Source organism: Leptonychotes weddellii, chromosome 7, assembly GCF_054177405.1.
Source record: "Leptonychotes weddellii isolate Sample4059 chromosome 7, ASM5417740v2, whole genome shotgun sequence".
Taxonomy (NCBI): Eukaryota; Metazoa; Chordata; class Mammalia; order Carnivora; family Phocidae; genus Leptonychotes; species Leptonychotes weddellii.
In genome coordinates this window covers 88,125,197-88,145,893 of record NC_138375.1, presented here as the reverse complement: position 1 = coordinate 88,145,893, position 20,697 = coordinate 88,125,197, and the positions used below count along the sequence as shown (strand labels likewise).

General features: G+C 34.6%; 1 protein-coding gene across 1 annotated transcript in view; it reads right to left on the bottom strand.

Moving 5' to 3' along the window:
- AP3B1 (adaptor related protein complex 3 subunit beta 1) overlaps positions 1-20,697 on the bottom strand; it is a 248,677-nt gene that overhangs the window by 135,959 nt on the left and 92,021 nt on the right. The window contains exons 7-12 of the mRNA XM_081825590.1: positions 12,716-12,871; positions 8,219-8,316; positions 7,098-7,152; positions 6,939-7,010; positions 4,651-4,713; positions 1,282-1,414 (exon numbers count right to left, since the gene is read on the bottom strand). Coding sequence (XP_081681716.1) covers positions 1,282-1,414; positions 4,651-4,713; positions 6,939-7,010; positions 7,098-7,152; positions 8,219-8,316; positions 12,716-12,871 — 577 coding nt within the window. The remainder of the gene's footprint in view (positions 1-1,281; positions 1,415-4,650; positions 4,714-6,938; positions 7,011-7,097; positions 7,153-8,218; positions 8,317-12,715; positions 12,872-20,697) is intronic.

The following is a 20,697-nucleotide window of genomic DNA, read 5'->3' as shown; positions in this document are numbered from 1 at the left end:
TTATAATTTTATGTTCACAATAAAAAAATCACTCTTGGGGCGCCTGGGTGGCTCAGTTGGTTGAGCGACTGCCTTCGGCTCAGGTCATGATCCTGGAGTCCCTGGATCGAGTCCCGCATCGGGCTCCCTGCTCAGCAGGGAGTCTGCTTTGCCCTCTGACCCTATCCCCTCTCATGTGTTCTCTCTCTCTCATTCTCTCTCTCTCAAATAAATAAATAAAATAAAATAAAAAAATCACTCTTAATTGGGCTAAATTTTGTTTTAGTTTTTTCATTAGAAGTAGTTATCACAATGGTATAATTTTCTAAAGAGATCTACATTTGGGAATTGATAATTAGGGATAAGAGAGTTAGTGCAGTGAAAATACAAATAATAATATAAATAGAATATAAATATAATCAATTTTCTTATGTTTCAACTTGTGTTTGCTATGTCCTATATGCTTATGTCTAAATATGACATAATTATACTTAGAATTCCATAAATCATTTCAATAATTTTACATAGATTATTGAGCTTTTCCTAAAAAAATATGTTTTAATCAAATATATAATTATAACAAAAATCTTCTACATAAATTATTATAAAGGTGAAAGTTGACTAATACTGATCTTTCTCCAAATGGTTTTACTTATTCTAAAGCCATACCATAGAAATAACTGACACTTTACCACAGAACAGTATGAAATCTAGATTATGCATTTCACCAGTTATCACCCATCCAGTTTTACAAAACGTTTAGATGTTGTTTGGCTTAAAAACACAAAGCTGTTGCAAACTGATGACTTTTAAATTGAGTTTAATATTGAATATAAAATTATTAGATGAGTTTCTGAAAAAAAAAAACTCTGAAGGTACATAATAAACATACTTTTTTGATCTAGCTACTTCTCCATGTTATAGTCATTTGCCTGCTTTTAGCACCCTCTGCAGGTGAACCAATATTATGCATGACTTACATGTCACTAAAAGCAGTAAAATAAAACCTTTGTGGAAAGGGTATAATGAAGGTGATTAAACTGTGAAGAAATAAACAAATTACACTTTCTTAGTTCTATTTAGGAAATACTGCTTGGAAGTTTATTATCTAATTTACTAAAACAACTCAAAAGTGTGTGTGTCTTTGTATTTCAAGGATAAAATGCTACTCTCATCATGACCATGCTACTGACATATAGGAACTGCTAAAATGCAATGTTAAAAAATGTTACAATTTGAAGATCATGCCAAGAATACTCAAATGCTAAATTACTTGAAAATAAAATGAAACTGTCAACTTACCATCTCTGTTGGACAACAGACATACCAGGCCATTGAGGCATGTATCAGTGACTTCTGAGATGTTGGTTGCACATCTGCCTATAGTTTGAATAGTGGCTGCTGCGAATTGTTTATCCTGGCTTTTCACATAGGTCTAAAAAAATATTTCAATTAGTTTATACTTTGGTACCATCAAGTGAACAAAAAGATATATTAAGCTTTATCAAAAATACAAATTTTATAATATATAATATTCTCATTTATATGCACAATAGGTCCAACTGATGACTTAGCTTAATTTAATTTTGTTTTTTTACTTAAAGAATGTGCCTATAGAAGAGGCACATTTTCAAGCCAGGTTCATTCACCTGTGGCCACAGAGGCTTGTGACTCCAAAACAGATAGTGGGGAGCAGTCACCCAAAGACAGCAATTAGTTTAAGTGCAAGGTTGAAAGAGATGATGAGAACTCTCTCTTTGGAGGTTTCAGTTCATTTAACCAGCAGCATCTGTGAATCTATGAAAAAAAGGGTTGCTTTTTCAGAGACACTAAATCTAAAGTTGGGAGAAGAGGAGGAAAAGGACAAATATACTAATGACAAACATTTTCAAAATGGTATCTGAATGGTAGTAAAACTATATAGCTACAATGAGCAGTATATCAATAAAGACTTTAAAAAAATTCAGTTTGTAACAGATTACCATACTTTCAAAATAGATTTTCTTTAAAAGAATGTTTTAAAAACATACTGTAAACTATGTATTTATTAAACTTAAAAAGAAATCATTGATTTAACAATTAAAAAGAAATCATTGATTTAACAACAGAAAGTTAAAGGATCTTTACAAAGTTTAATATAGCCCTAAAGAATTTCACTTTGATTATAACTTTCCTAATTTAAAAACTGAGCTTTTGTTTACAGAAATAAGTATACTTTAAATATGCATATTTATATTTATATAATATATGCAAACAAAATTTAAAATCCCATTTTCAACTGAATTTTTATTTATTTGTTTATTATTTATTTATTTTTAAGTAAGCTTTATTCCCAATGTGGGGCTTGAACTCACGACCTTGAAATCAAGCGTCACATGCTCTACTGACTGAGCCAGCCAAGCATCCCTCGACTGAAATTTTTAAAAAGATTCCCAACCTCAAATGAGACATACTTAATGTAAAATTAACACTATGGTTATTTAACAGGCCAAAAAGGATGTACATTTAAATGGTGCCAAAATGACAAATGGAAGAGAAAATCTAAGAATATCTAAAACCATACAAATTTTGTGAAAACAGTACCAAGAACAGGATTAAATACTGAAGAAATAAATTACACAAATTCTCTTAGTTCCATTTAGGAAAGATCAGTTGTATTTAAACCACTTCTCAGTTGATGACCTAATTTCCTCAATTAGAAAAAATATGTCTTTAGAAAAATTCTCTATTTTACTCAAAAAGTTATTATAAGTAAGCTGTACATACCTATAAACCTAACTCATAAACCACAAAAGTGAGGTATAAATATTGACAGTGATAAAAGTGGATAAAGAAAGACTGTATTAGAAAGTCTAACTAAACGATGGACCTTATTAAAAATTCTGATACTCGCAAACAATGAATCATGGAACACTACATCAAAAACTAATGATGTAATGTATGGTGATTAACATAACATAATAATAAAAAAAAAATTCTGATACTAATTGAAATGGCTAGATCACCAATATTTTGAAATAGGTCCAATGTGTCACCTCTGTATAACTACACAATGCCATAAAATTGCCTGAGATTCACTGCCTACATCCCCCAGTAAATCTGACCTAAGCAGGAAGTTGATACCAAAAGGACACCCAAACAGATTACCTACAATAAGAAAAAGAACAAACACAAACAGAGACAAAAATTAAAAACTTAAAAAAAAAATAAAAGCAAACTTATAAAAATGAAATAAAAATCAAATCCAAGCAATGTTCTATAGCTATGGATTACTGGATAAAAACTTGAGATGCCCTATTTTCTGGCATATATAAATGTAAGATGACTGGGTATCCAAAACATCCTAATTTTTTAAAAGTATTTATTTACTTTGCGGAGGTGGGGCAGAGGGAGAAGGAGAGAAAGAATCTTAAGCAGGCTCCACACCCAGTGCAGAGCCTAAAATGGGTCTCCATCTCACAACCCTGAAATCATGACCTTAGCCAAAATCAAGAGTTGGATGCTTAACCAACTGAGCCACCCAGCACCCCAAAACATCCTAATTTTACAAGGAATTCTTCTAGAAAAATACACAGCATGACAGTACAGCAATCCAGTTATAAAATTATAAATTATGGGCATGCTATAATATTCTACTACTCCTGTTAAAAGATCACACAGTTAAAAAAAACACAGTATCTATTTAGCTAAAATGAAATTTAATATGGGTATAAGGGAGGATTATAGCAACAAAATAAATAAAATCTGTAAAAGTTGGGAGTTAACAAAAACTGTGATTTGTGTATAGCATGTGGTATGTTTTTACTAAGAAAACTGCTGATGAGGTACAAAATTCATACCCTCTACCACGAAGTCTCCAGAGCTGATCCCTCCATCTTAAAGGGCATATATCCATGAGATAATTTTTGAATAATATTTTTTTTTTTAAGATTTTATTTATTTATTTGAGAGAAAGAGAGACAGAGAAACAGCATGAGAGGGGAGAGGGTCAGAGGGAGAAGCAGGCTCCCCGCCGAGCCAGGAGCCCGATGTGGGACTCGATCCCAGGACTCCGGGATCATGACCTGAGCCGAAGGCAGTTGCTTAACCAACTGAGCCACCCAGGCGCCCCTGAATAATATTTTTTAAGGGTGTGTAGCTGGGAGGCACCTCATCCTTAAGCATTAATGGTTTTAAAAAGGACAACAACACAAAACAAAAACAATGATAAAAACATCATGACAGAAGCAATTTTAGACCAAAAATATATAAAGCTAAGAGGAAACTATCTAAAAGAGTAATAGGTCAATTAAACAAGATTAACTAGGTAAGAAGTGAAGCCACTTTCATGAATGCAGAGTATGGAATGGACTAGTGATGATGACAGCACATAGACATGGAATCCTTACCAGTAACATAATTAAAAACAAACAAACAAACAAACAGTTATAACCCAGTCTTTCAAATTCTATGAAAACATGAAAGGGACTACTATTTCATTTCCCTTAAATTTTAAATTTGTACTTAATGTTTATTCATGAAAATTTATAAATTTCTTAGTTCTCAATCTTGTCCCAAATCACTGTTTTACTTAACACAATTACCTATTTGTAAATCGAGGAAGATGTATATTTGACTGTAAACTAAACAAATGTTTTAGAAGTTATTTTATAATCAGCACTGCATACAAACCTGAAATTCTCGGAGAAGAGTTGATATGTTGGCTTCATTTGCCAAGTTTGTCAAAATTTCAAGCTACAGTAGAAAAAAGAGAGTAACATTGTAAAACACAAAGAAAAAGGATTAATTTAATAAAGACTAGCCATTTAATAGAAAGGTAATTTTTTCTTTATTAACATATAATGTATTATTTGTTTCAGGGGTACAGGTCTGTGATTCATCCGTCTTACACAATTCACAGCACTCACCATAGCATATACCCTCCCTAATGTCCGTCACCCAGCCACCCCATGCCTCTCAATCCACCTCCACTCCAGCAACCCTCAGTTTGTTTCCAGAGATTAAGAGTCTCTTATGGTTTGTCTCCCTCTCTGGTTTCATCTTGTTTCATTTTAGAAAGGTAATTTTTGTTTTTAAAAAGTCACACTGTTACAAATGTTGTGAGGCATTATACCCTTCTGGTAAATTCTGTCTTCTTAACATCTCCAAATAGAGAACAGGTAATTACATAATGGTTAAAAACAATTAGGAAAAAGAGAATCCTACATTTTCCCTGTTTGTACCAACTTTACAACTTATATCTAATTAACCTGAACAATTTAAGGCAGTTTGGCACTTTTTTTCCTTTATTAATAAAGTTAGAAAACAACTTGCCCTCCATGTAATACCTCTGTTTTCCAGATATTAGTTAATTCTCTTGATTTGTTCTCATTCATCCTACCATCCCAAATACTTGGGACATTTTAATTCTCTCTTCTGGATTCATAGTTATAAGAATACACAATTAAAAGTCTATCTCCAATAGGCTCACTAAAAAAGTTTCAGTTCTTCCTCATAAAAAATATTCAAATAATCTGAAGGAACGCATGAAAAAGGAAAAAAGGAACAGAAAACAGATGGGACAAATAGAAAACAAAACACAAGATGTATGTGTGGTATATATACACACACACAGTCATATCAGTAATTACATTAAAAATAAATGGTCTACACACTCCAATTAAAAGGGATAGATTATAGAAGTTCTTTATATATTTTGAGTACTAGTCATTTTTCAGATATATATACTGGGAATATTTGTTTCCCAGATTACGACTTCAGTTTGCATTTTATTTTGATGAAAACATTTTCATTTTTTATATAATTTTTAAAAAACAATCGCAAACACATAGAAAGGGTAAAAAGAACTATTTTGGTGTGACTCATTTGAGAGTTGCCAATCTGACACCACATTGTCCCCAAATGCTTCTGTGTATATTCCCTACAACAAGGACATTGTCCTACAGAACACAAGAGAACCAAGAAAATCAAGAAATTAACACTTATACATACATTCATGCAATCATCACTCCCATTTAAGTTTCATTAATTATCTCAATAATATATAATAAAAGGATCCAATTCAATATCAAACATTGTATTCAGTTTTATCTTTAGTCTCCTTTGGCCTGAAAGTTTCTCAATCTTTCTTTTGACCTTCACAACCTTGCATTTTTGATGACTGCAAGCCAAGTATTTCCTAAAATATCCTACAATTTGGATGTGTATTAGATTTCCTTATAATTAAACCCAGTTTCCATGTGAATAGCCAATCATCCCAATATAAGCTGAAAAGTCCATCCTTTCCACACTGGTTTGTAAGGTCTCCTCTATTATATAGTACATCTTCACATACATGGATGTTTCCACGCTTTCTATTCTATCCCACTTATTCTTCTGTCTAAATATCACATTGTTCTAATTATCATAACTTTATATCCCTATGTTCTCTAATGTAGTTATTATTCCCTGAACACAACACTCTTTCATAATCTCTGTTAGCATAAACTGTTCCTTTCTCCTACTCCAAAACCCTACAACCACCTCCCATTCAATCTACCAACCAAGAACAAAAAAGAATAATATTTTTGTGAATTTTTAAGATCCACTCAAACATCAACTTTTCCACAAGTCCTTTCTAAATCCTAGAGAATTAACCCCATTTTTCGGTTCTGCACAGTACTTAATTCAAATCTCTATAATATCACTTAAAAAACACATAGTGCTGAAATTATCTATTTGTCTGTCTGTCCAGTATACGATGGGTTATTCAACGTGCAGGTAGCAAGTATCAACTTTGTATTATTAGGATGCAGCAGTGACTCGATATAATAATAAAGTTTAGAAAGTATAAAGAAAATCCCTAAATGTATCTGTGTTTTTGAAAAAGCAGGTCTCCATTTTGCAGATGCTAGAAGCTACAGCAGTATCTTCAAAGTAAAGATGTACTAAGGGTACCTGAAAAATAAAAGCATGCGTACCTTCAGTGTCTTGATCATAGTAGGATCAGTTGACCGAACATAGAAACTCTTCAGGTAAGGTTCAAACATACCCTAGATTATAAAAAGAAATATATAAATACACTTTTGGTACTAATGCATTCATTTCTCTCTTGGATTATGTGTTTACTATGTACATACCTTTCTTTGAATTGACATAGTTGCTATGTTCTGTAGGACAATATACTGCACCTCCCTAAAAATTAAAGGAGAATTTTCATTGGATATATTTTCCAATTAAGTATCTTTATGTACACAGTATATTAAACAAAAAAATCAGCAGTAAGTTTCATACTGAATTCAAATATTAAAAAGGTTTTAGTAAATCTGAGATATTTATGTCTTCTTTTTAAACACATTTTCCTATGAACTACTAATAAATAAGATTTGATTCATCATGAGGAAAAGTTAAAGCCTATTTTACAATACTGTATTCCTAAGATGTAAAGTCAATGCTACAGCTACTCTGAACACATGCAAGGAAGATATTCTTAGGGCTAACAGAATAAACATGACCATAGCATTAACATAAACTCTTGATCAGATGCTCATTGTGTCACTCAGTTCTGACCAGAGTGAAAAGATAGATTAAAAAAAAAGTTCTGTTATTTTATGTCCAAATATCTAAGGTAGAAGTGAATCTGGTATAAAGCTTCATGTGAAAGATGCATTCCAGAGCCTTTTGATAACCTTTAAATGAGTTACAGAAAAGAAAAATTAATGAACTGAGAAAAAGGAAAAGAATGACCATGTGTACAAAGACAGGAAAGATTAGGAACACAAAGGCTCTCACTAAGGAATGGCAGAAGTCAGTCTACGGCTAAGTAGCTGTGGCACGAAGGTCATGTTACAGGCAAAAATAAACATGCATCTTTTTCCCCCAACTCTATTAGCAGAAGTAAACACTCAATGAAAGAAATTTTAAATTTAAAGTAACTAATTATAACAAAATATTCAGGGTAAGCTAAATAGCTGAAACTATGTGGTAATTCTTAAAACACAGAAAACAAAACAATGACAAAAATCTGATCTTAAACATTGCCAAAATATTTTCAATCTCTTTGGGCTTGAGTTTAAAAGAAATTTTCTATTTATCACGAACTCAGAGATAAAATGTATAAAGGCTTGTATGATGATCCCTTAAGTATGAAATCTTACAGATAGAACACACAATCATGTAATAAATGTCTGAAAGATTATATTTGTTCAAACATTACTTTTGAAGGAATACAAAAGAAAAAACAAATAAAATCATGACCTACCTATTACTACGAAGTAAACGCACTAGTGATTTAGAAATAATGCCAACTTCAGACTTTGGTGATATGTGCCAATACAGCTGAGCAACTGCCATTACCACCTAAAAGATAAAGCATGAAAACAGTAAGAACTATAAACATGGGAGCACTCTACAAAGTACATTCTCACATATTGTTTACGCGTACAAAATTCCTATGAAGATGAATATGCTGTTACCCTTTCAAGCAGGATGAACAGTGTCCTCCCAAGAATTCATGTCTACCCTCAGAATGTGACCTTACCTGGATAATAGTCTTTGCAGATATTATTAAGGTAATGATGGAGATTGAGATCACACTGGATTAGGGTGGGCCCCAAATCCAGTGAGTGTCCTTATAAAAGACAGAAAAGAACACACAGAGACACAGAGAAGAAGGCAATGTAAAGATGGGGGCAGAGTATATTCCCTGGAGTGATGAATCTATAAGCCACTGAGTGCGGAACTGCGGGTAGCCACTATAAACTACCAAAAAGCAGTTTCTCCCTTAAAGCCACCAAAAGGAACCGACGACCCTTTGATGCCTTGATTTTGGATTTCCACTTTCTCACTAAAAAGTGAGAAAATACATTTCTGTTGTTTTAATTCACCGGGTTTGCGGTAATTTGTTATGACAGCCCCAGGAAACTAACACATCCTCAGAAAAGAAGATAGATGTTATCAGAAAACATATGTTAAATGAACTACCCAAAGTCTGCCAGTCAGTACATAGCAAAGCTTTACATAACACTCCAAACCCCAGACTCTCCTTAACACTGCTGCTGTTGCTCTGAGATTGGGAATATTTTAAAAGTTCTAAGTATGCCTTTCCAAATGAAGACTAGATACTTCTGGAAAAGTAACAAGCTGAAAATGTTAAAAATGAGTACATTAAAATTATAATTAAATGAACTCTACTAAAACAATTAATCTAAAGCAGCAGCATTTGAAATAATCTTTTTTTTCAAAATGCAGAACCTTAAAAACCATCTTTGCTTCAAAGCCATTAAAAGGGTGATGAGAACTTCTGTCATAAAATATAAGAGTACTATGTTTCCCCGACATGCCTCTACACTTAGATCCAGAGATCAAAAGTCCAAACTGAAAAGTGATCCAGTTTAACCTGTGACAAATGCAGAGAGAGAGCCACAGTAGTTACATCATCTTGACTTTAGCTCAGAAAACGTTTTAATACTACTTTACTTCTGCTTGTTCTATAAAGTTCTAACAAATATGTGGCAGGAGTTTTATGTATGTTTAAAGAGCATACAGCAGCTGAGGGTGCTTGAGATAAAAGGAGTTCCTTCCAAAACTAGGAAACATTTTTAAAATTTTTTTATTCTCTTTATAAGAAACATTTTTTTAAAAAATACAGTTCACAGAGTCCCAAATTTACTGTTGTTTGGCACTTTGTCGTATTTTTTTTTTTAACAAGGCTCATTTATAGCTTTCAGATATTACTTGGGAATTTGAGGAACTTAAGGATATTTTATTTTTTCACTTGTGATTCACAAATACACTGTAATTATAGAACAAACTCTCCTAAATTTAAAATCTTATAAAATAAGGGCGCCTGGGTGGCTCTGTCGGTGAAGCATCTGCCTTTGGCTCACGCATGTTCTCGGGGTCCTGAGACTGAGCCTCATGTCAGGCTCCCTGCTCAACAGGCAGTCTGCTTCTCCCTCTGCCCCTCCTCCTGTCTCATACGCTCTCTCTCTAGCTTGCTCTCTCTCAAATAAATATATTTTTTTAAATGTTAAAAAAAATTTTTTTAAATAAAATCTTGTAAAATAAAATCTCTATGACTGACTTAATCTACAAGTAGGTGATAGTCATTTTTACAAATCTTAAAGCATACAGTTGACTAGGAAGTATTAGTATATAATAGAAAAGAAACTGAAACTTAATTGTAATGTATTTACAGAAATTAATTAAGCCCCTTTCTATTACAAATAGTCCGATGCTACTGGCAAAAAGGTAAACTGTACTTTCTATACATGTCAATGTTTTTAAGATTCTAGATGCCACTCAGTACGTCATCGCTTCTAATATATTATTTAGGGCACTCCCTTAAGCCCACAGGGATACATACTGTTCTTTTCCCCTAGTATTTACAAATCTACAAGTTTAAAATTTCTTCCATAACCAGAATTTGAAATTTATAGTCTAATTTGTAAAAGCCAAGAGGGAAATTCCCATATCTCCAAAGTCCAAAATGACTATACAAATAAGATAGGCCTTCTACAGTTGAATCCTGTGCACTGATGATAAAGTATATCCTATAAGCACTTTTCTATTCCTACCTACTCATGCCACTGTCACCTTATCTACAGTTAGAACAGCCTCCCGACACTCTGCTGCCAATGTCTCTTATCTCCAATTCAATCTACACAGAACTGACCAAGTTTCCTGAAAAAAATTCTCAAAGTCTCTCCTTTAACTGTAAGGCTAAAAGAAGGAAACCTACTCACAATCCTTCAAAAGTCAACCTTTATATGTATTTAGCAGCATCAAATTAGCAGGATACCAAAATATATTGGGACAAAAAGTAAACTACCTTTATTTGGTACACAATCAAGTAAGTAGGGAATCAAAACATACTGGGGAAAAAAATACAAACTACTATTTGTTTCACCATTCAAGAACATTTTTGATCAGTAAGTATTTGGACTATAATCAATTCCCAAAACAAAGATAAATAGTGAGTCAATTATAGAGAGAGTTTTAGGTGACAAGTTACAGCTACTTAATACAATCTGGCTAAGCTGGGCTCACTGAAATATAACCATGTTTTACAACATTAGTAAAATAGCATTTTTTTTATTACTGTGTATGGTTATTTAATAATGATAGAGCAACTAAATTATCAGGCATAAGATAAAAACTTCTGCTAATTATTAAGATACACAGACCAAGCTCTAAGCTCTAAATTTGCAGGCATCGGAAAACTTAAAATAATTCAAGTAAAATTCCACGTTTTCAAAGTTTTTATTAACTGAACAGAACAATTCATTAAGAACATTTTTTAAATTAAAAATATGAAGAAAATGTTTTACTTGACTCCATCAAATGTTTAGATATAACTTCCAGTAAACAGGTAACACAGAGCACGGAAGAAAAAATTAAATAGCACTATGAAGTAAGCAAAGTGAACACCCAGAAGAACATTTCGTGGAGATTTGAGAGGTTTAAGAGCTGTAACAACCAGGTACTATAGATACTGGTTTAGATTGCCTATTTATAAAAGATAATTTAAAATAAATTGGTATTAAGTGAGATGAAATTTTATTGAAATAGGACTATAGAGTAGGAAAAAAATGGTTAAAAAAGTACTACGTACAGTATGATTTTTACCTTGGTTTAAAAAATATGTATGTGTAGACAAACATACATGCGAATATATGTATATTCATGCAGAAAAAGGCTCTGGCAGAAAATGCATCACGACATAATAGTGGTTTCTGAGTGATGGGAATATGATGTTTTAATTTCTTTAAAGTTTTGCTAGTCCCTATTTCCTAATTTTTTTATTGTGCACAGGTATTCTTCTAAAATATAAAGTGTATTTAAAACAAAAAGATGTAAAACAAAAGAAAACAAACTCAGGACTCAAATGAAAATGATTTTTTTTTTTTAAAGATTTTATTTATTTATTTGAGAGAGAGAATGAGATAGAGAGAGCATGAGAGGGGGGAGGGTCAGAGGGAGAAGCAGACTCCCTGCCGAGCAGGGAGCCCGATGCGGGACTCGATCCCAGGACTCCAGGATCATGACCTGAGCCGAAGGCAGTCGCTTAACCAACTGAGCCACCCAGGCGCCCCAAATGAAAATGATTTTTAACTGCTATTCCTACCAGTTAAAATTTATTAAGTATGTGGCGTTATGCTAGACACTTTCTTTATATGTCAGTCTCTTAAAAACTCTTACTAGGTTCATTTGAATATTATGGACTGATACCAGATTAAATACTCTCAACTCGGGCACCTGAGTGGCTCAGTCGTTAAGCGTCTGCCTTTGGCTCAGGTCATGATCCCAGGGTCCTGGGATCGAGTCCCACATCGGGCTCCTTGCTCGGCAGGAAGCCTGCTTCTCCCTCTCCCACTCCCCCTGCTTGTGTTCCTGCTCTCGCTATCTCTCTCTCTGTCAAATAAATAAATAAAATCTTTAAAAAAATAAAAAAATAAATAAATACTCTCAACAACAACCAAGTAACAGAGAAATATGCACTGTCTTCCAATCCAGTGAGAAACATCTTGAGCTCGTATCTTAGGAAAAGCCAATTAACAAAAGCACAAAAAAGTAAATGAAGTCCAGTAGGCATGTAACTACCAAACCAAGTAATCTCATCAAACCTGATTTTTTGGTGTATGATCAAATAAACAAACAAATGCTCCATTAGCACACTGAAAAACTGTTTATTGAACTTACATACTTTTAACCATGTTTAAAAAATCCATAAATTCTCGTAAGAGTTTTAACATACCGCTGCATTCCTGCTCTGAAGCAAAGGCTTTGTATTCCGAATTAAAAGTCTATGGTCTGGGTCCATAGTATATGGCTTCTTCCTATGGTCAGTCTTTTCCTTCTGTTCATCATCAGATTCATAGAAATTCTTTTCATTGTCTTCTAAACCATCATCCTGTAAGAAATACAAAAAAAACTTTTTAACACCTATGATCATGATAGTATTTTACTGTAGAATACCACTGTTGAAAGGAATTTGAAAATATTATGCTACCTGTATAAAAGAAAGGCCTTGCCTTTTCTCTTATTTTATAACAACATAACTGTCCTTTAGTGCTATATATAATACTTCTTTTATATTACATAGTAAACCTCTGAAAATATTAAATCCCCATAGATATATCCATAGCTGACCAAAGGCAAAACTTGACCATGAGACTAACAAAGCCTATAACAGAAGATAAGAAGATTACCTAAAACCTGAGAACTATTTCCATATATTATCAGTCACTCTGTAACTGGATCAAAGGATCAGAACAAAGAGAACTATTTCAACTGCAGCATGCATAAAAGAAATCATAATAAAACTTGACAGGTTAAGAACTAGTGATTAAGTACATCCCTGTGTTGTCAAGAAAGACTCAGGTTGATACTTACTGTATATCCACAGGGGGTGATTCTATATTTTTGCTTTGTACTTTTTAATTTGAATTCATTGTTATCTCTGCCAATAAAATCTGCCTACAGGCATTTAGTCTTAAATATAAATAAACAAAAAGCATACAAAGACAATAATTTCTACCTAGATCCAATTCAAGGGCTGTTTAGAGGTAATTTTTATTACTAAGTACCGGAAACATACTTTTCACTTCTGAAAAGATGGAGTAGATATACTTTTCCCTATTCCTCTATGTACAACTAGAAACAGGAGACATTATATATAAAATAAACTTAAGGAAAGGCAGAGAGAAAAAAGACTGGATATGGACCTCAGGACCCAAAGAATTAAACAACAGAAGTTCCTTGGGTTTTCATTTTTACCACATATATCAAAGACTGAGAAACTGCGTTCTAGAGAAGCTGATAAGCCAAAAACACCAAGCACAGATAAAACAAACCCTCCAAAAGCCTACTCTCTGTATCCAAAAGGACCAAGAAAAAGAAAATCTGTAAGAAAGTAACTATTCTGGTGAGCTACCAATAGAGAAAAAACTAAGGCCTTATTCCTAGACTCACCAGCAAAGGCTGATGTTGGGAGCCTAGACTTCCAACCTCCCCATGCTGTAATGAGATGCCTCAATCATCCCACTGGAGTGATGTCAGAAAAGGCCACCGTAGCCAAGACTTTAATTCCCACCAGAAGATAACACAGCACCCCCATGGTGTCAATGAAGACAAGGTGGGGAACTTGCACATCTAAGTCTGCCCATCAAGAACAAAGTGACCTTATCCTTTCCCACTGAGCTAGTGTAAGAAAATACTGAGTGGTGGGCGCCTGGGTGGCTCAGATGGTTAAGCGTCTGCCTTCGGCTCAGGTCATGATCCCAGGGTCCTGGGATCGAGTCCCACATCGGGCTCCCAGCTCAGCGGGGAGCCTGCTTCTCCCTCTGACCCTCTCCCCTCTCATGCTGTTTCTCTCTCGCTCGCTCTCTAAAAAAAAAAAAAGAAAGAAAATACTGAGTGGACACCCAAGACATAGCACCACCACCCACTGGTGACAATGACATTAGTGGAGGAAACATGTGGAACAGTAATAAGGCATTTCTATCCCTCCCACCCTCACAGCTATCAGGACAGAATTATTGGGGAGCCAGAAATCCCACATTCACCCACAGTAACAGTGATTTCAACCTCCCTGAGGTGTCAATGGAGGCTGAGTGGGGAAACTGGACTTCTACCATGACCTGGCAGTAATGAGGCAACATGCACCCTCCACCTTTCCCTGACGGAGTGGTATCAAACCCAGCTAAAACAGAAGATCTGAATAAAATCTAGAATCTCATAATAGCCAAAACGTCCAGGTTTCAATAAAAATTACTCATCATTCCAAGAACAAGGAAGATCTAAAACTGGATGAAAAAAGATAACCAGTAGATGCCAACACTAAAACAACAGGAATAATTAGAATTATCTGATTAAGATTTTACAGCAGCCATCATAAAAATGCTTCAATGAGCAACTAGGAACATCCTTGAAAAAAAATAGAAGGTCTTAGCAAAGAGTTACTAAGTCTTTTTTTTTTTTTTATAAAGATTTTATTTATTTATTTGAGAGAGAGAATGCAAGACAGAGAGCATGAGAGGGAGAAAGGTCAGAGGGAGAAGCAGACTCCCTGCTGAGCAGGAAGCCCGAAGAGTTACTAAGTCTTAAGAAAGAAACAATATATTAAAAAAACACCAAACAGAAATGTTACAACTGAAAAATAAAAGAATCAAAATTAAACAGTAACTGAGATCAAAAGCAGTATTAAGGGGACAAGGAAATCATCAGTGATCTGAACCATAATAAAATATAAATTCCCCATTCAGAACAACAGTGAAAAAACAGACTGAGGACAAAGAAAAAAACAAAAAGAAAAAGAAAAACATCCCACCCCCACCAAAAAAACCCCAGAACTTTGGGGACTTGTGGAATTATAACAAAATAACATCTCTTGTCATCTGAATCTTGGAAATAGAGAAGAAAAAGCGTGGGGCTGAAAGAGTACTCCAAGAAATAATGGCTGAAAAATTATTACATTTGGCAAAAGAAATAAAACTACAGATTGAATAAGGTGAGTAAACCATAAACAAGATAGACACAAAGAAATCCATAACAAGACATATTAAGTCAAACTTCTGAAAACTAAAGACAAAGATGTGGTAATGAATCACAGTGATTAGCGATGAAGATAAAAATATAAGATAGGTTCAAGAACTATGTAGAAGTTGAAATCAATAGGATGCAGTTAGTGGATGTGAAGGATGAACTAGGAGCACTTAGTAAGGATGCCCCCATTCCCAGCTTGGATAACCAAGCAGACAATGATGTTACCAGGTTAAGATAACCTTGTTAAGGGGGGAAAGAATTTCTCTTTTTCAAGGCTGCGTGCTATACAAACATCCTTAAAAGACAGTCCAAAACAAAACTTACCAATACCTTTACTCAGAAGAGCTATAAAAATGAAGAAACCCCATGAAGAACCATCTCCCAGTATTTTCTTTTCTTTTTTTAAATTTATTTATTTGAGTGAGAGAGAGAGCACAAGCAGGGGGAGAAGGAGAGGGACAGGGAGAAGCAGGTTCCCCGCTTAGCAGGGAGCCCAACGTGGGCTATGACCTATAGGTGACTAAAAACATCAAAGGTGAAGTTAGGAGGAACCTCATGCCTGAAATGCATTCAATTCCGTGCCTGTCTGCATCTGAGATGACATGTGACAAGGCCCTCTGGGCAGATGTACAGACAGACTGCGGTTCTGCTGGTACCGGAGCAAGAGCCAAGGAGACAGAACTAAAAACTGAAACTGTGAGACAGCAGCTAATTCCAGAGGAAAAAACCCAAGAAAGATAGTCCTGGAGAATGCCAGAGAAAAAGGAATTTTTTTTTTTTTAATGACTTTATTTATTTGACAGAGAAAGAGAGAGAGCAAGCGAGCAGGCACAAACAGGGGGAGCAGGAGAGGGAGGAGCAGGCCTCCCACGGAGCAGGGAGCCCGACGCAGGGCTCGATCCCAAGACCCTGGGATCATAACCTGAGCCGAAGGCAGACGCTTAACCAACTGAGCCACTCAGGCGCCCCCCAGTATTTTCTTTTGTTCATGACTGACCTGCCCCTATTTCTAAGTGAATCCCCTTTTTATACCTTCACAAATTCCCCTTAGGAAAACAAATGTATAATTTGTGATCTCTAATAATTTTTACTTCAACATGGTAGAAAAGTTTTTAAAACAGTTATATAACTAAGTAAAGAGTGTTTAAACTTGACACCAAAAGCACAGTCCATAAAAGGGAACATTAATAAACTGGAACTCATCAAAGTTAAAAACTCTTGCTCCATGAAAAACTGAAAAACCCTCTTATGAAGAATAAAAAAAATTCTAGACTGGCAGAAATATCTGCAATCACACATATGACAAAGGACTAGTATCCAGAATATGAAGACAACTCTTAAAATTCAACAGGAAAACAGCAACAACAACAACGACGATTAATTCAATTTTAAAAAGGGAAAAGGTATTGTTAAGGACTGAACTGTACTTCCCTCCAAATTCACATGTTGAAGCCCTCATCCTCAAAGTGACTACATGCCAAACTAAGGCCTTTAAAGAGGTAAACAAGTTTAATTGAGACCATCTGGGTGGCATCCTAATCGAACAGGATGGGTGTCCATATAAGAAGAGAGAGAGAGACCAATGGTGGCAGAGAGAAAAACCCATGGGAGGACACACTGAGAAGACAGCCATCTGAAAGCCAAAGAGAGACACCTCAGGAGAAACCAAACTTGCCAACACTGTGATCTTGAACTTCCAGTCTCCTGGAAGAACTGTGAGAATGTCAGAAATAAGTATCTGTTAATTTTATTATGGCAGCACTAGCAAATGAATACAGATTTCAATAAATAATTCACCGAAGGACTTATGGCAAAAAGCACATGAAAAGATAAAACTTCATTATCTATTAGGAAAACAAATTAAAACTACAGCAACATATCACTACACACATATCAAAATGGCTCTCATCATATATGAAAACACAGTGAGAACACAGAGGAAATAGATCACTCATACACTGGTGGTGACTATAAAAGGTTACAGCCACTTGCAGTTTGGCACTTTCTTATAAAACTAAACCTGCAATTACCATACAATCCGGTAATTGCACCCCTGGGCATTTATCCCTGGGAAACAAATTTATTCTCATACAAAAACTGTACACAAGTATTCATAACAGCTTTCTTCCTATTAGCCAAAATGGAAACAACCCAGATGTTCTTCAATGGATGAATGGTTAAGCGAATGGTTAAAAAAAAAAAAAAAAAAAAAAAGGTTAAACATTTATGCCATTGGAATACCACTCAGAAATAAAAACAAATAATGATACACACAACAAATCTGATTAATGTCCAGATAAGTACGATGAGTGAGAAAAATCCTAAAAGGTTACATACTGTATTATTCCATTTATATACCATTCTTGAAATGACAAAATTATAGAGATAGAGAACCAATTAGTGGTTGCTGGGGGTTCAGAGGGGCAAGCTTAAGCACAGGAAATTAAGTAGGTTTAGAGATGCAATGACAACATGAAGTATCTTTGTGATGCAAATATTCTGAATCTTGACTGTATGAATGTCAATATTTTGGCTGTAATACCTTACTAGTTTTGCAAGATGTTGCCATTGAGGGAAATAAGACACCAGACTTCTCTGTATTAAAACAGCATGTGAATCTACAGTTATCTTAAATTTAAAAGTTTGATTAAATAAAATTAAGGAGAAAAAAAATCAATAAATTATTTCTTTTACTTTCTTTAAGTAGGCTCCATGCACAGACTGGAGCCCAACACGGGGCTGAACTCACGACCCTGAGATTGAGACTTGAGTTAAGATCAAGAATCAGACACTTAACGGACTGAGCCACCCAGGTGCCCCAAATCAATTAAGTTATTTAAAAGTATTTGTATATGTTTATTGTTACAATAATAAAAGAAATAATCTTAAATGTTACAGGTTAGTATCAGTTAATGAAGTATTTTTCCTTTGCTAAGTGTGTATAGATAATATACAATCTTTACTTAACTCTTGACTTAAATATTACTGAAAATACTCTTCAACAAATATACGACTAGGTTTTTTACAAGTAAGCATAATATTATCTCAATGTTTTTAAAATCCATAATAAAAAAAATCTTAAGTCTCCGAACAGAAAAACCACAAAATTTATACTCTTTGGAAACAAAAGGATTTTTTTTTAAATACCCGCCTTCAAAAGTAAACTAGAAATTATAACATTATCATCTTCCTTTGAATGAATAATTCAAAATAAACTACAGTTGATCCTTGAACAACACGGGATTTAGGGGTACTAACCCCTACATAGTTGAAAACCTTAGTATAACTTTTGACTCCCCAAAAACTTAACTACTAATAGTTAACTTACTGTTAATGGAAACCTTACTGATAACATAAACAATCGATTAATATACATTTTGTATGTTATATGTATTACACACTAAATCCTTACAACGAAGTTAACCAGAGAAAAGAAAATGTTAAGAAAATCATGAGAAAATACATTTACAGTATCAAACTATATTTATTGAAAAAAAACTATGTATACGTGACCTGTACAGTTCAAATCTGTGTTGTTCAAGGGTCAACTGTACTTGTCTCTTAGTCCTTTAAAGAACGAAAAAAAAAAAGGACTTTAATTGAGATGCACTTTTTTTAAACTTTTATTTGCATTTATTTTATGCAGAATTTACTCCTGGGCCATAAGTTTTTGTTTTTTCAGTTTCTTCTAGGATATCTTTTTCTTCTGTGCAAGCTCCTGTTCTGGTTTAGGAACAGTCTGCTTTTTTTCAGTCAGGATCATCTCAGTGTGGCAGGGAGAGCTCATGTATGGGTTAATCCAAACAAGAGCCCTGTACATTCTACACCGCATCCAGGGGGCTTTGTTCACCAGAGAATCAACATCTGAACCCTTAAGTTCAGCATTACTTTCTGCAATTTTAAGCATGTACAGTAAAAATTCAGCACTCTTTTTGGGTCACTGGCCCTGTGTCCAGCCCCACTGTTTGGCCTGTGCACACCTCCCAACTCCGCCATTGTAGCAATGGAATGGCACACACTGCTTCTGCAAAGTGACGTGTTTCAGATACTTGGGGGCTTTTCAAATGTCAACTCTTTATGGCCTGGGCAGTTTCATGTGTGTTCTTAAAGTGAACACAAAGATTTGAACCTCATGCTTTACATGATTTTGTACGGTTTTCTAGGTCACGTAAATAGCGAACCATTTTCAGAGATCGCCTCAGCCCGTTTACAGGAAGAGATGATAGACTCTTACAAGGCCAGACTTGAGTGACTATTCCTTTATGGAGCTCCAGGCCAAACTGATTCTATTACATGCATTAGTTAACTAATAAAATGATACCCAAATAATCACATTCTCTAAACATGAGCACTCTCCTACAATTTTTAGTCAACTTTAATCAAACAAATGTTCAAACGCTACCTGAAACTGATATATGATGAAACTGCTATGTTGACACAATCTAACTAGCAAAATCCTCAAATACACATAAAAAGCTACTAAGTACTTATTCATTCTATTTCTCCTTCATTATTAACACACTTTATTAAAGTTCAATTATGTTATTTTAATAAAAGACATGTGCATTGCTTAATTAATAAATGAAGGGCTGGTGTGTTTATGAGGTTAATGAATGAGATAAAGCTTCCACACAGAATGGGAACCAAGCTCCAATGATTTATATCTGAATCTGTGTTGCTGCTGGCTATATTTTCACAGGTTTTCAATCCATCAGAACAGACAACACCCCAAACAGAATGGAAGCCAGGTGTATACAACCAAAACGGGTATATACCACATCACACCACTTCCATTAACAGTGCTGGCTGGCAAATTACTTGACCTCCTCTTGTCTTAGTTTACTCACCTGTGAAAGGGAATAAAAGCAGTATCTATATCATAAAAGTGTTTACAAAGACTGATGACTTTAGTGGAGGCACTTAGTGCCTCGTGCCTATTAAACACTCAAATAGTAGTTATTACCACTGCTTTTTTTTAAATTTTATTTTATTATGTCATGTTAGTCACCATACATTATATCATTAGTTTTTGATGTAGTGTTCCATGATTCATTGTTTGTGCATAACACCCAGTGCTCCATGCAGAACGTGCCCTCCTCAATACCCATCACCAGGCTAACCCATCCCCCCAACCCCTCTCCCCTCTAGAACCCTCAGTTTGTTTCTCAGAGTCCACAGTCTCTCATGGTTCGT